Source organism: Corapipo altera, unplaced genomic scaffold (assembly GCF_003945725.1).
Source record: "Corapipo altera isolate COAL_440 unplaced genomic scaffold, ASM394572v1 65, whole genome shotgun sequence".
Taxonomy (NCBI): Eukaryota; Metazoa; Chordata; class Aves; order Passeriformes; family Pipridae; genus Corapipo; species Corapipo altera.
This window is the reverse complement of record NW_020884891.1, coordinates 7,218,520-7,231,357: the sequence shown is the minus strand read 5'-3', so window position 1 is coordinate 7,231,357 and position 12,838 is coordinate 7,218,520. Positions and strand designations below refer to the sequence as shown.

Below are 12,838 nucleotides of genomic sequence, written 5' to 3'. Positions count from 1 at the left end.
TGTTTCACTGGTTAAATCCTCATCTTACAAAAAGTACCACAGCACTATTAGCTCAGGAGAACTGTAGAAGTTTACATGAGCTACAGATATGCCCAGAAGTTTTACTCTGAATATGCTGTTAACTCAGTATTAAAAATAGTTATTCTGGATGAAACAGTGAATTAGAAACTTCACCTGAAACATGAATTGTGATATCTGATAATGCATACTAAGGGATTCACGTGAGCTAAAAAGGTTGATTGTTTAAATTTTTTCCCCTGTGATGTGGACAACAAAAAGATTTGAAATTCTTCAAAAACATAAGTTTAAATCAATTTAATATTTATTAACAAATTAATTTTTTTTTTAGCTTGCATTCGGAGATTTTGGTATTCTGTTTCTTTACAATTTGTTTGTGGAAATTTCTTTTTTGCAGTTGAATCAGTTTTGAAGACCATAAGTGAAACAGGGAAAGAGATTGAAGACTTGCACTACAGAGAACACAAGCGCATTGCTGTTCAGGGAATAATTAGTGCCATAAGATACATCAGCTGTAGCAACACAGCTGAAGAAGTTTCAGGAGTGGAACTTGGTCAGGTACAGTGTGTGAGAGTTAATACTTTAGCACTTGAGCAGCTGGGATTGTAATTAGAATGGAGAATTTTGCTTTTGAGTTCAGAACTTAATTACATTACCTCTTGATTAACTTAATTTGCTTTTTGAGAGCAAAATTTTAAAAAGCAATGATTTGGTGCTTTTCTGAAAGTATTCTGGCAGTCCTTTGTAAAACTTGTAACTGTTTAGACATTGCTAGTTTGACTGGATAACCTATTGTAAAGTAGCAACTACTGCAACACTCTCACTGTCACTTCCAAGACAGAATTTACCTTATTAATATGATTTGAAGATAATTTTTGCTAGATAAAAGATGACTTTCAGAAAGTAGGGTAAATTGTTCTGTTCCTTTGAAAGTTACTTTGAAACTTGCAGATTTTTGAGTTGTGAGCAATAGCTTTAAGTGCACTGAAAATCTTAAACAATTAACTGTTGTTGCAGAAAGACACTTCTCAGTCTCCTGAAAGTTCTGCTGTTTCCAAAGAAGACTGTGTTGACAGGGGAAAAAATACCAGCCTTCAAAATGAAGAAGTTAAGTCTTTTCTGGGTCCACATGGCTCTCCTGGGGAACAACATCAGCACCAGGCTCTGCTGTCAAAGGAGAGTTCAGTCAAGAGAAAGATACGCAGATTAAATAGAGATGCAGAACAGTAAGCTCTCTCCATACATACGTAGTGGATCTTCTAAAAAGTCTTTACAGAAATTAGTTCAGAGCCCAGGCCACAGCAATTATATAAGAAAGCTTTAAAAGCATACATAGTTTAATATTTAAAATTGCTACAAACTTTTACTGGCATCGAGTGATGACAATTATACTATTAATGCTAATGAGGGATTGATTAAAGCAGGTTTGCAGTGCTTTCTTCTGATTAATATTATGCTACTTTGTTGTTAAGGTCACAGATTTGAAATAAAAGTTGTTAATACTTGAACCATATGTAGTTTAGTAACATAGCCGTGGAACAAACAGCAGTTAGTGGTGTGAGGAAATAAGATTTCTTCACTAAGAATGCAGAATTTCAAACATACCTTATTTTTTCATTGTGGGTAATAGGATGTAGCTGTAACTTGCTGTAAGAAAGGCAAGTAGATGCTGATCATGTGCTAACCTAAAGGCTCAAAATAATTTGTAGTACTATGGCTCTGCTTCTGCTGGGATTTCATCCAGTTGTATCCCATCTAGTCAGACATAGACAAAGGATATCAGTCCAGTGTAAGGAAATGGAATGAGACAATTTGTCTGATACAACTATATCAGATTCAAGAGTAAAATAACTGCTTGCATAAGATTGCCCTTTGTTGCAATGTTTGTGTAAAATCTAGTGCACCCATGCTTCCTATTGAAAGCCTGGTGTTATATTGACAGATGGAATGGTGCAAGAGTCAGGCCAGGCACATCTGTTTTTTCTGCAGTGGATTTCTCATGCTGTAAAGGGTGTATTTTTATTCTTGGCTTTTCACATCCGTAAGTCATAATGTGTGAAGAGGTTGGGTATTCAGAATACGTTGAGGAAAAATGAGATGAAATAGTTGGGATTGAATCAAAATTTAGGATTAAGAAAACCCTAGTGAATAGAAGTTCCATCTTGGCAGTGTTACAGCAAACTTGTTAGTGGATTCTGTTCTGTATGAAAAATTACAGCATTTGAGTGTCTTAGTTTAGTTCTGCCTGAAAGGAAAACTTGAATGTTCCTTACTTTGTGTATTTCCATTTAAATAAATACTGTAAAATAATGGTAAATTTCCTACTTTAAGGGGAAGTACATCTGTTATTCCTGTATCATCTTGCCCCTATTTTACACGGTCTGCAAGAAGAAAATTTAGGTAAGTCATGTGAAGTTAATTATGTTGAATAATTGCAATATTGAAACAAAGATACTTGAAGTGAAAATTTTACAGGTCAGGAATCAGTGTGGAAGTGAAATGAAAGAACAGATCAGGGTAGAGTTTAATATTAATTTTCTCTTCACTCCTCTGCACTGATTCTACTTCAAATATATTGGACTATTGTGAAACATAATTTTGAGTGTGTCATTAAACATCTTTTTATATTGCTACTAGTGCTACTAAGGGAATATATAGTTACAGAGGTCCATCATAGTGTACTATATGTAGTTTTTGTTTCAGAGGTATTACAGTTTAAGTGGGGAAGTTAGAGGTAGGAGGGAGGGATGCTTAATTAGCAAACAGCGAAAATGTAGTAGCATTAATGGATTTGCTAGTGGTGGCTGAGCCTTACATTATCCTTGCTGCTGCAGAGGGGTAAGTATAGTCCCTGAGAAGCCACTTAGTTCCTTCCATTCCCCAACACTCAGTTGTTACTGAACTCAGTTTGGATCCAGAGAACGTGGGGTTTTTTGAAATCCAGGTAGGAATTTCAGATCCAAGCCCTGACAAGTCTAGAACCTATTGAAATAACCACAAATGTAAAATTATTAAGAAAACTGAATGAGTGTTTTTATTTTTTGCTAGTCTGGGGTAAAAAGTAACTTTTCTTTGTGCGTTTTGTTTAAGAGTCATAAATTCTTGTAATTTGTTCCAAACACAGTGTGGGCCACTTGAGTGTTTGAACACTTTGGTGTCAGTCACTTAAGATGTTTATGTCTTTTGGCAGTGGTGATTTGGGTGTGTGTCATGAGTACGTTTACAGCTCAGTTGCCTTTTTAGTTTACTTTTTAGCATCTCTTCCTTCCCCCTAAAACAAAAGAATCATGGTGCCAGGGATAGAGCAACAATGCTAATGAGAGAGCTGATCAAAAGTTGTTGACCATTCTGCCAGTATTACCCCCCCTACAAAGCATGCCCCTTTCCTTGGGAACTAATTTGCAAGAGTTTCTCTGTGGAGTAAATTACTCTCTTTTGAGCCCATGTGTCTGTTGTGTCCTGCTCCTCTTGGTAGAAACTGCATTTTGTAGGGGAAATGGTTGCCTGTCTTTGAAGCTGGTTCATTTAAAAGCATCACCTGGCTTTAGGATCCCATCTCTGCAGGTGGTGCAGGAGTTTGCAGGGACTTGTGGCACAAATCCATAGGAAAATCAGGAGGTTTTTCTTGACCATGAAGAATCCTGTTTTCTTTTGCTTGCTGAGGAATGTTCCCATTTTTCTTGGGGGCGGAGGGTGGGAAGAATGTTTTCTCCCCATTTCTTGTAGGTGAAGCAGAAAGTTAAGGCATGTTTACTTTGTTCTCTGCTTTTCTCAATCTGCTACTCTCCTTGCTACCTGTGTGTCCTCTCTGTGCCATTAATGCTAGAACCCCAGCTAAAGGAGGAGAAAGTCTGTGTTGGATTATGGAAAGCTGTTTCACTCTATATAATTAAAAGGTAACTTGTGTATTTCTGTAACTAACTATGAAGTTGTGCTGAATTCTCCAAATTGCAAAAGAAAAATAGAAAGTTAGCTGACTTACCTTAAAATTGCATTGTTTTCTGTTCTGTTGCTCAGATGCAGCAGAATGTAAGCTCTCACTGAAATATTTTCATATGTTAATGAAATAACAGCACTAGTTTTAATAAACTTCACACATTGCACAGAATATTCTGAGTTGGGAGGGACCCACAAGGATCATCAAGTCCAACAGTAGAGATACATTTTGAAGTACATATTCTAACTTAGACTAGCTTAGACTATTTAGCATCAAGGTTTTTTCTGTTTTGTTCTCAGCATGTGGTTGCATTTTTAATTTCTTTTTTAAGCAGTAAAAACTTATTTTGAGGTTTTTTTATTGACAGCCTCAGTTCCTGCATTTCTTTGGTAACTTACCTGATTATTAAGGGTTTCAGAAAGAATAAGGAAACCGGTTAATTTAATAGTTTTGCTGATATTTATAGCCTTGCTAGTAAAGATCTTCCACATAAAGGTACTTTTAAGCATTTAATATACCCAAAAGTAGTTTAATTTATAGTGAATGAAGTGATTGTGAATGGGAAAACATTGGGAATTTCAGAAAGGCTTATTTTTATGTGGAAGTGAAAAAAAAACACAGTAGTTTTCATAGCATTTTAATGTTTGTAAGTTTAGCATGTTACTGTGGAGTTGCTGGTGCACTGCCTGCTCCCACTCCACAGTGCTTGAAAGTAATTTGTTTGATTGATTCTATCCTTGCAGTTTCACTTCTAAATGTTTATATAACCTAAACCCTTTTGTCCTTTTTCTTCCCCTCTGATGAGAGCTAAGGGATGGAAATTCTGTAATATGGGGAAATTCAACTTGAAGTTTGCATGACTGAAAGTTTCCTAGAATGTGATGGTTCCTTTGGAGCCTTTTTTCACATAAATTAGAATTTTTCAGGGCAAAATTGGTAGGTACCAATAATCAGTTTGTGTAGACTTGTCAAGTTATCATAGAAGGCTGTTTGGTTTCTCTGTTACTTGCTGTGATAGATGTGTTTACCATAATGGTGGCAGGACAGTTAAGTTGACTTCAAACTAGTCTATAAAACAAGTTTTACCTGTCATATCAGTGAGTGAGATGTTTTGTTTTTTTGAATCACTTCAGTTCCTTGCATTGTTTGAGCATAACTTCAAGATCCAACTATTTTCTTTCTTAATTTTATCACAGTCCCAGTGCTTAAGGAAATATGTGTGAAGCATGAGACTTGCTTATTTTCCCAATATTTTCTATAAGTATTGATCTGCCATCTCTTTTGATTGACATTATTTTCATTGACAATGCTTCAAAGTATAATGGCTGAAAAGGTGAATACCAGTGTCTAGAAATACTATATAATGGTCTTTTTTTTGCAAGTGGGCATCTGTGAAAAGGTGGGCCTGCAGAATGCAGGCTGGGAACAGCAAATGTGGCATGGCACAAGTTCTCCTAAAGCTGGTGTGGGCAAAATAGGATGTGGGTGTACAACAGCCAGAGCATATTGCAGTAAATGGAAGGATTTGGGTTATATCAGGTGCCTTGCAGATGTACTGGCTGGCAAATAAGCAAATAAACTGTGTGTATAGACCTGTAGGTTTCCCTTACAAACCTGGCTCAAGTTGGGTTGTACTCTCATCCGACACAAAGCAGTCCCGTAGGAGTGACATGTCAGGCAGGTGGGAGAAATCATCCCAGCTACAGATCTGAGAAAGAAGTGGGAAAAAATAATGACAAGTTATTTTCAGAGACTTTACTAGCTCTAAATCAGAGCCTGTCCACTTCCCAAACTAGACAATACTAAAAGGAAAAAACCATTTCCATAATATCCACCCATCAGCAGTATGACTTGGTTTAATTCTCTGCTGTAATGAAGAGGGAAGTTGGCACATGTCTGACTTGACATACTGGTTTCTGAGCAAGCCTTTCCTAACACTGTGCTGGGGTTTCATGTCTGTTTTTGAGAAGTCCAAATCTCAAAAGTAAAAATTAATTTTGTGGGCAGTAATTGCATAATTTGTGCTGCTTAAGTGAGAATTATTCTGTGTCTAGAGTTGGAGATCACAAGAAGGTCACTTCAGTGATGATATCCATGATGATAGTGCATTTCATAAAATGTACTTTCATACTCAAACCCCACAGTGTATTTCCTTTTATCTTTTCACTAGATATTTAGATAATTCTGTATGTTAAGAAACATTGACATGAAGTTTTCAAGAGACATTCTAGTATGAAATAAGATAAATTGAAATAAACCCTGTAAATCTTTATGAAATACAGACTGTGCCAATAAATGGCATGTTCATCTTTGATTCCTTTTTTACTGTCTCTATATTGTCCCTGTGTATTTGCAGTTACAATCTTTCATTAGTAACTAGTTTGGCAGTCTGGAATCTTAATGGTAACTTAATGAAGTCTTACCCATGTTGCAGTTGTTTGTGATGCAAGATAATCAAGATAGTCCTTTTCCTAAGTTTGTTCAGATATCCTGAATTATTATAATAAGAAGAATGGATCAAAGAAGACAGGAATAAATGAACCTAAGAGCTTATTTTACCATGTTTGGTTGCAGAGCATCTGATAAATTTTTCGCCTTCCTGATATCTTGTGTAATTCATTAGAGATTGGTAAAGAATAGTTTCTTACCATTAATTCGAAACATCACAGTTAAAGAAAGAAAAGAAAGTATAACAAAATCTAGTTTACCTCATTGAACTGGTTTTTGTAACAGGGCAGTATGTCCACAGGAAAGTATCGCTTTGGATTCTGGAGTGATGACATGGCTCCATTCGTGCTTTCTTTTTGACTGCTGCAGGGTGATGGGGTGAAAGTGCAGCAGCACTCCGTGCACCCTTTTTTAGTATCAGGTCACCTGCGATGTTGAGCCGTGTCAAACGTGGTATTTCCTGCAGGTGCCCGGGAGAGGGCAGCAGACACCGGGCTTTGAGTGTAAAATCGTTCCCCATCAGCTTCCCAAAGCCCGGGAATCCTGGGGGGCTCGTCCTGAGCTCTGCAAAGCCGATTTCCTGAGCTGAGGAGGTCTCATTGTGTCAAACCGCTATATTACAACTCTCATGATATGAAACCGGTACTAGTGCTCATTCATTCGGGCTTGTATCCTTTATCACTAGAAATCTGTCAAGGTTTGAACTTTTGCCTGCATTGTGTTTGAGGTTAAACAGGTTTTAAAAATATATACATATATATGTATACACACTATAACTTTATTTTTTTAGGTTGGATGAATATCAACATGGAGATGATGTGCAAGATAAAAATGGACAGGCTGTATCAGCCAGTTTGCAGTACTGCACAGGTACATTGCAAGTAGTTGTTATATTAACTTTAGACTAATACAAGATTTGAGGAGGAAATGGATGAAATGTGCAAGCCAGTAATAAGAATAATGTTTGATTTAAGGATTTTTTTTTTGGTGTTAATTTTTTCTTTCTTTCTCTGCAATTGAAAAATAAACTCATGTTTCATGCAGTTAGTTTCTTGGTATCTGTTTTTGGTAGAAGAAAGAACAGTTTGCAGTCTGGGCTGTAAGATAATCTCTTTATGTAAATAGTTCTATGATTCACTTGTACCCATTTTAAACCTGTTTTTATGGTTTCTGGCTGTTCATTGAATGAGTTGAGTGCTCTCCAGAAACAAGCCATGATGATGCTCTTCATGTAGTGAAATAAGTATTTTTACTACAAGCCTGGCCTTTAAGGTTACCCATTTACTGACATTCCAACTCTAGTTTAATTCCTTGTGTTGTGTTTCCAGCATTCTTCCATGTCTTCATAATTGAAATGTTCTAATGGAAGTTATTTCTCATCTAACAGAGAAGTGATACAATTATGTAAACCTATAAGCAACTAAATATTTTCTGTGCTTATAACAGACCGAGAAGGAATGAGTGATATACCTGAAACTGAAGAGACTAGAAGAACTTGTGATTCCTGGCAGAGTGACCTGTGGACACAAGTGAAAGACAAATTAATGAAATATTTGCATCACAGCAAAATTTTCCCTGAAAGTATCCCACGTAAATTTGATTATGTGTACAAAGACTTACTTATGCAACAGTACAACCTTCATGCAGCAGTGCACCAGCCAAAAGAAACCACGGCAGAGAAAAGTATTGATGAGTTTAAAAGTGCTAGTGGCCTTGGGTACTATGAAGTGACAGTTCTGGGTAAGTAACTTGTCCTGTAGAAAAGGTTAATCAAAAGCAGTATATAAGTTTGTCAGAAACTGAATGGATTCCTCTAAATCAGTCGGTGGATTCTGAGTATAAAAATTGCTGATGTTTTACATTTGTGTTAGAGTCCTCATTTAGGGTAAGTTTTTTACTAGAAAGCTGTAATTCTCATTAGAAATACCTTTCAGTGAAGTTACTGAATATTTTGTTTCTAGTATCACTTTTCATATAATTTCAGTTTTGTGTATAGGCTTCTGTTTGTCATTTTAAGAATGTGTGTAGCCCTTAAGCTATTGATTATTTCAGTTAGAAGTAGGTCCTGTCCTGTTCAGTAGTTCAACCATTCTGACATAATCAGGTAGATTATTCAATTGCACTTGTCAGCCGACTTTCCTGCTGGAGAGGTGTTCATCAGGAATGAGTCAGTGTTCTTTAAGGGAAAAGAACAACCATAAATGCTTCTTTTCAGCTTTGTTGAGCTGGTTCTTGTGTTGCTCTTAAAGTGCCTCCCTCCCAGGGTGAAAAAAGGAAGGGCTGTATTTTAGCCATACTCATTAACTGCCCTCTGCTGCTTCTGGCTAACAGGAAGTGTCTGTTTATTCATCTTTATTTGTTAAAATATAAATAGGCAAGTCGATGTGTGTCTGTTTGCTACCATTATTGTAGGTTATTAATTTGTTTGATTTTGTCTTTCCATTATAAGGAGAGGGAAATTGCCTTGCTTAACATTGCTTGTGTTAAGTTCCCATAATTTAGAAGTTTCCATTATTTGCTAATGGAGATTTGCAGAGAAGGTGTTTGAATATTTATAGTCATTAGAATCCTGGGACTGACAATTTGGTATTCAAGATGAAAGCAGCTCTGTACTGCACACTGCATAGATACACTGGTTGTAAAGTTAATTTCTCTGCCCTTGCAGGTTTAATATTTAATGTTGGTTTAATATTTTCTGAGCTAACAGCATTGTTACCCTTAAACCATAGTATGTTATAACCTCATATCAGTTTGAATGTGCTTGTGTATAATATAAACATATTTTAGATGTTATTAATTAATGGTCAAAGAACATGTAAATTAAAATCAGTGCAGTGGTGTGTTTAAAAAAAAAGAAATGGTGCATGCATGAAGTTGCTAATGGGCTGAACATGAAGTTTTCTGCTAACTGAAATATTTTTCTTCAACAGGAATAAACCACGATGTAGCAATAGATGTTGCATTTCTCCCACTGTTTTGTCCTGAAGATCCCCACTTATTTCAACTGGAAGAGATTCAAAATGACACATTATTGTCTTGTATGAGCTGCATCTCTGCACATCAGCAGAAGACCACTAGCAATGGAAGGCCTTGTGACGTGTTTTCTCTTTCAGGTGAGACTGACTTTTGCTGGCATTATTCATTTATCATTTCTTGTTTTATTTTTCACTGCAAGAGGTAATTCTGTGTAGAAATCTCTGGTGTAGGTCAGACATTGCTCGCCTCTTCAGGGAGAGAGACATGAATTCTGTGTCACCACCTTTAGTAAATAGATGTAACTGAACTTTCAAAGCAGTTTTTACTGGAGCTGTTCTCATACTCTGAAGACAGTATTTTAATACCCAAACTCCTAAGTGAGCTAGATAGTGTTGGCAGTTATTTGTTCATGCACAGTTATACTGGTATAGATGGAAGTCAGTGTGTGCTTTGAAATAAAATGGAGTAACTGTCAATCAGTCAGTTCATTTAAGTGATGACACTTTGAACAACTCTTTTAACACAACCTACAGTTCCTATGTGCTGAAGTATTTGCCTGCTATTGAATTACTTCAGATTATGCTTCTAATTACTAGCACATCAGAACAAATATGATTAGCATTACTGGTCTGTGTTATATTGCAGAATGCTAGATAAACATTGTGTTTTCCTGCATGGTTATATAGAATATACAGACCTGATTTTATTTAAATACATCATTACTTTTCCTTCAATAGCGCTATGAAATCTGAGATCACTGGTGGTTAAGTAATCAGCTTTTTCATATCTAATTCTGATGCTATCATTTCTAATGATTGAATTTACTAATAAAATTTTTCACTGAAAGGAGGTTGAACATACATACATTACTGTATGGCAAGCAGTATCAATTCAGTATACCTCTTTATTGTATATGCAGTATACAGTAAATACCTTTTAAAAACACCCTTTCTTAACTTCTAGATGAAATTGTAAAAGCAGCAATGGATCTCGATGGCAAACATGTTGTCTGCATTTTGGACATCTGTCACTTGGGTGATGACAAGGTGGAAGTCTTTCTGAGCAAAATCTACAAGACAGAGGAACCAGGCGTGCTGGATCCAGTATAATTTAATAATTTATTTTTCAAATTTATATTGTTCAAAAGAAGGGAAATAAAATTTCTGTAACTTGAACGTACCCTATACACATTGCACTTTTCTAGAACTAGCAGGCACAAATATAAAGTTGTGATTCTTGGGGCAGTTGTAATGGTCATCCATGGAACTGGCAAGGACAATTGTTGCCTTTATTTTTCAGTCTTGAAACAATGGTGCCTTTAGTACCGTAATGCAAGAAACTACTTTGCTCTTTTTGCCTTAGCAAGGGCAGCTCCTGTGTTTTTATATGTCTGCTTTTGTACATAGTGTTGGGTAGTGAGTATAGCACCCAAACACTTTTAACATGTTTTATTCATTTATAAAAAAGTAATGAGATATTCGTTAAAACAGATTTTTTTTTACTGGAACTTGCTTCTAGCTTTGCAAGAGAAAAACTGTCTTTAAGGAGTGGTAAACATGGCAGTATGCACAGTTTGTCACACCACTTATTGCTGTATTCTGAGTACATGAAGGAGTTCAGCACCTACAAGAAGCTGCTGCTTCCACAGGAGCAAGAGACTCTGTAAAATTCTTTTTTTGCCTGTGTACTAGGTAGCAGCTGACTCCTGCTGAGTTCAGAATCAAGTAGCACTTTTTCCTCCCATGTTAAACAGCCTCAGTTCTCATCCAGAACTGGAAATTATTCTCAAGCAGGAGTTTATTGGCAGTTGACTACTTGTCCATTTGAAATGCTGGTCTCATTCATTTCTTTAAGAAATAATTGCATTATGGAGGCTTGCCAGTTCAATTGTACCATTATTGACCAAAGCCCACAGAGTTAATTTATAGGAACAGACATATTCTTTTGTGGAAAACTTATAGGCATATTTTTGCAGCCTCTTGGTGATTGGGGATTATCTCTGTGAACCAGTAGCTTACTTGTCTGCCCTGAGGACAGTGGACTTTGCCCTCAAGTCTGTGCCCTATCTTCAGTTAATGGTACTTTGAAGGAGACCCATAACTGATTTTATTACATATAAGTTCACAGGCAACTTCAAATTAAAAAAAAAATGAAAAGGAAAAAAAGTATTCTGTTTCTAGTATAGTTTACAGTTTAAAAATGTATTAAGGAGAATAAGGAGTAAAAATTAAATGTGACTATGTATTGTATGTATCTATTTTGTATGGACCCTTAGTATTAGCTCTAGAGCAATGTTTGTCAACTCATACCTTTCAGAGTACCCACAAAAGGCAAAATGAAAACATACCAACCCTAGAAGAGCAGGGTGTTGCTTGCAGTGTTATTTGTGTAATGGGGTTGCTGATGGGTATGTGAAGTTGAGAGACCGTTGCTCTGGAGACGCACCAGCACTTCATGTTCCAAACTGAGCCAATGCTGACTGTGTCAGCCAGTGTTTTTTATTTAGATATACTTCAGGTCGAAGTCTAATTTTAATGAAACCATTATTTCCAAAAGCAATTTAAAGTAATTATCCTTGTACAAAAGGACGGATGTGGCTAACGCTGTCACAGAGCCACCCTGTTGAGTTGTCCCAGCCACCTCCACAGAAATGCAGCAAAGGCTGTTTGTGGCATTGCACTGCTTAGTACACCTGTAATACATAGCATTAATCATTTCACCCTATATGTTAGGACTTCCTAACTCTAAAAGAATATCAGAATGGTGTTAAAGGATATAATTTTATTTTACAGAAGTGTTGTTTGAAAAGCTGTGAAGGAGAGATGTTTACTCTTGCAGAACGGGGTGCCAATGTTAGAAGCACAGGCTTTCTGTGTGCAGCTGGAGAATATCCAATGCCTGTAGTAGACTTTTAATTTTACTACTCTGGATCAATCCACAGAGGCACCATCTAAGTAACACTGAACTTAATCCATTGAGTTCAGTTGAAGTGCTGCAGTGTTACTGTGTAGTTCCACTCTGCCTGTCTCCCTCCTCCCTGCCAAGCCAGCACTGTCGCACTGGAGCAAAGGTGCTCCCTGCAAAGAAAGCACCTCTTTTGCCATGTTAAGCCAAGATACAGACTCTTTACTCCTGAAAAATGTCACAGGAATTGCCTTTCTTGCTGCTGTGTATTGTCACTGCTGAGGGCAAAATACTATGGAAGCACATTCCTTAACTGCAGAATTTGTACTTCACCAAAGAACCATACTCTAAAACCTTATATTTGCATGTTTCTTATGTTTCCAGCATTAATTGCAGAGGCAGGCAGACTGTGTGTAGCTAATGGTACTTTTGAGTGTATAATAGTTGCTAAGTCATAGATCATGTAAAGAAGGATCGATTTTGAATTAATGTGATGTAGAACTAGTACAACACTGAAAAGTAAAGAATATAAATAAATTAATATATGTAAACATC

At 36.6% G+C, this 12,838-nt stretch overlaps 1 protein-coding gene across 3 annotated transcripts in view; it reads left to right on the top strand.

Moving 5' to 3' along the window:
• RADX (RPA1 related single stranded DNA binding protein, X-linked) overlaps window positions 1-12,838 on the top strand; it is a 21,916-nt gene extending 9,078 nt beyond the window's left edge. For all 3 annotated transcript variants that reach the window (XM_027645398.1, XM_027645397.1, XM_027645396.1), the window contains 7 exons: window positions 416-576; window positions 1,036-1,244; window positions 2,350-2,418; window positions 7,194-7,273; window positions 7,850-8,143; window positions 9,334-9,516; window positions 10,343-12,838. In XM_027645398.1, the coding sequence (XP_027501199.1) occupies window positions 416-576; window positions 1,036-1,244; window positions 2,350-2,418; window positions 7,194-7,273; window positions 7,850-8,143; window positions 9,334-9,516; window positions 10,343-10,488 (1,142 nt within the window). In that variant the 3' untranslated portion in view covers window positions 10,489-12,838. The remainder of the gene's footprint in view (window positions 1-415; window positions 577-1,035; window positions 1,245-2,349; window positions 2,419-7,193; window positions 7,274-7,849; window positions 8,144-9,333; window positions 9,517-10,342) is intronic.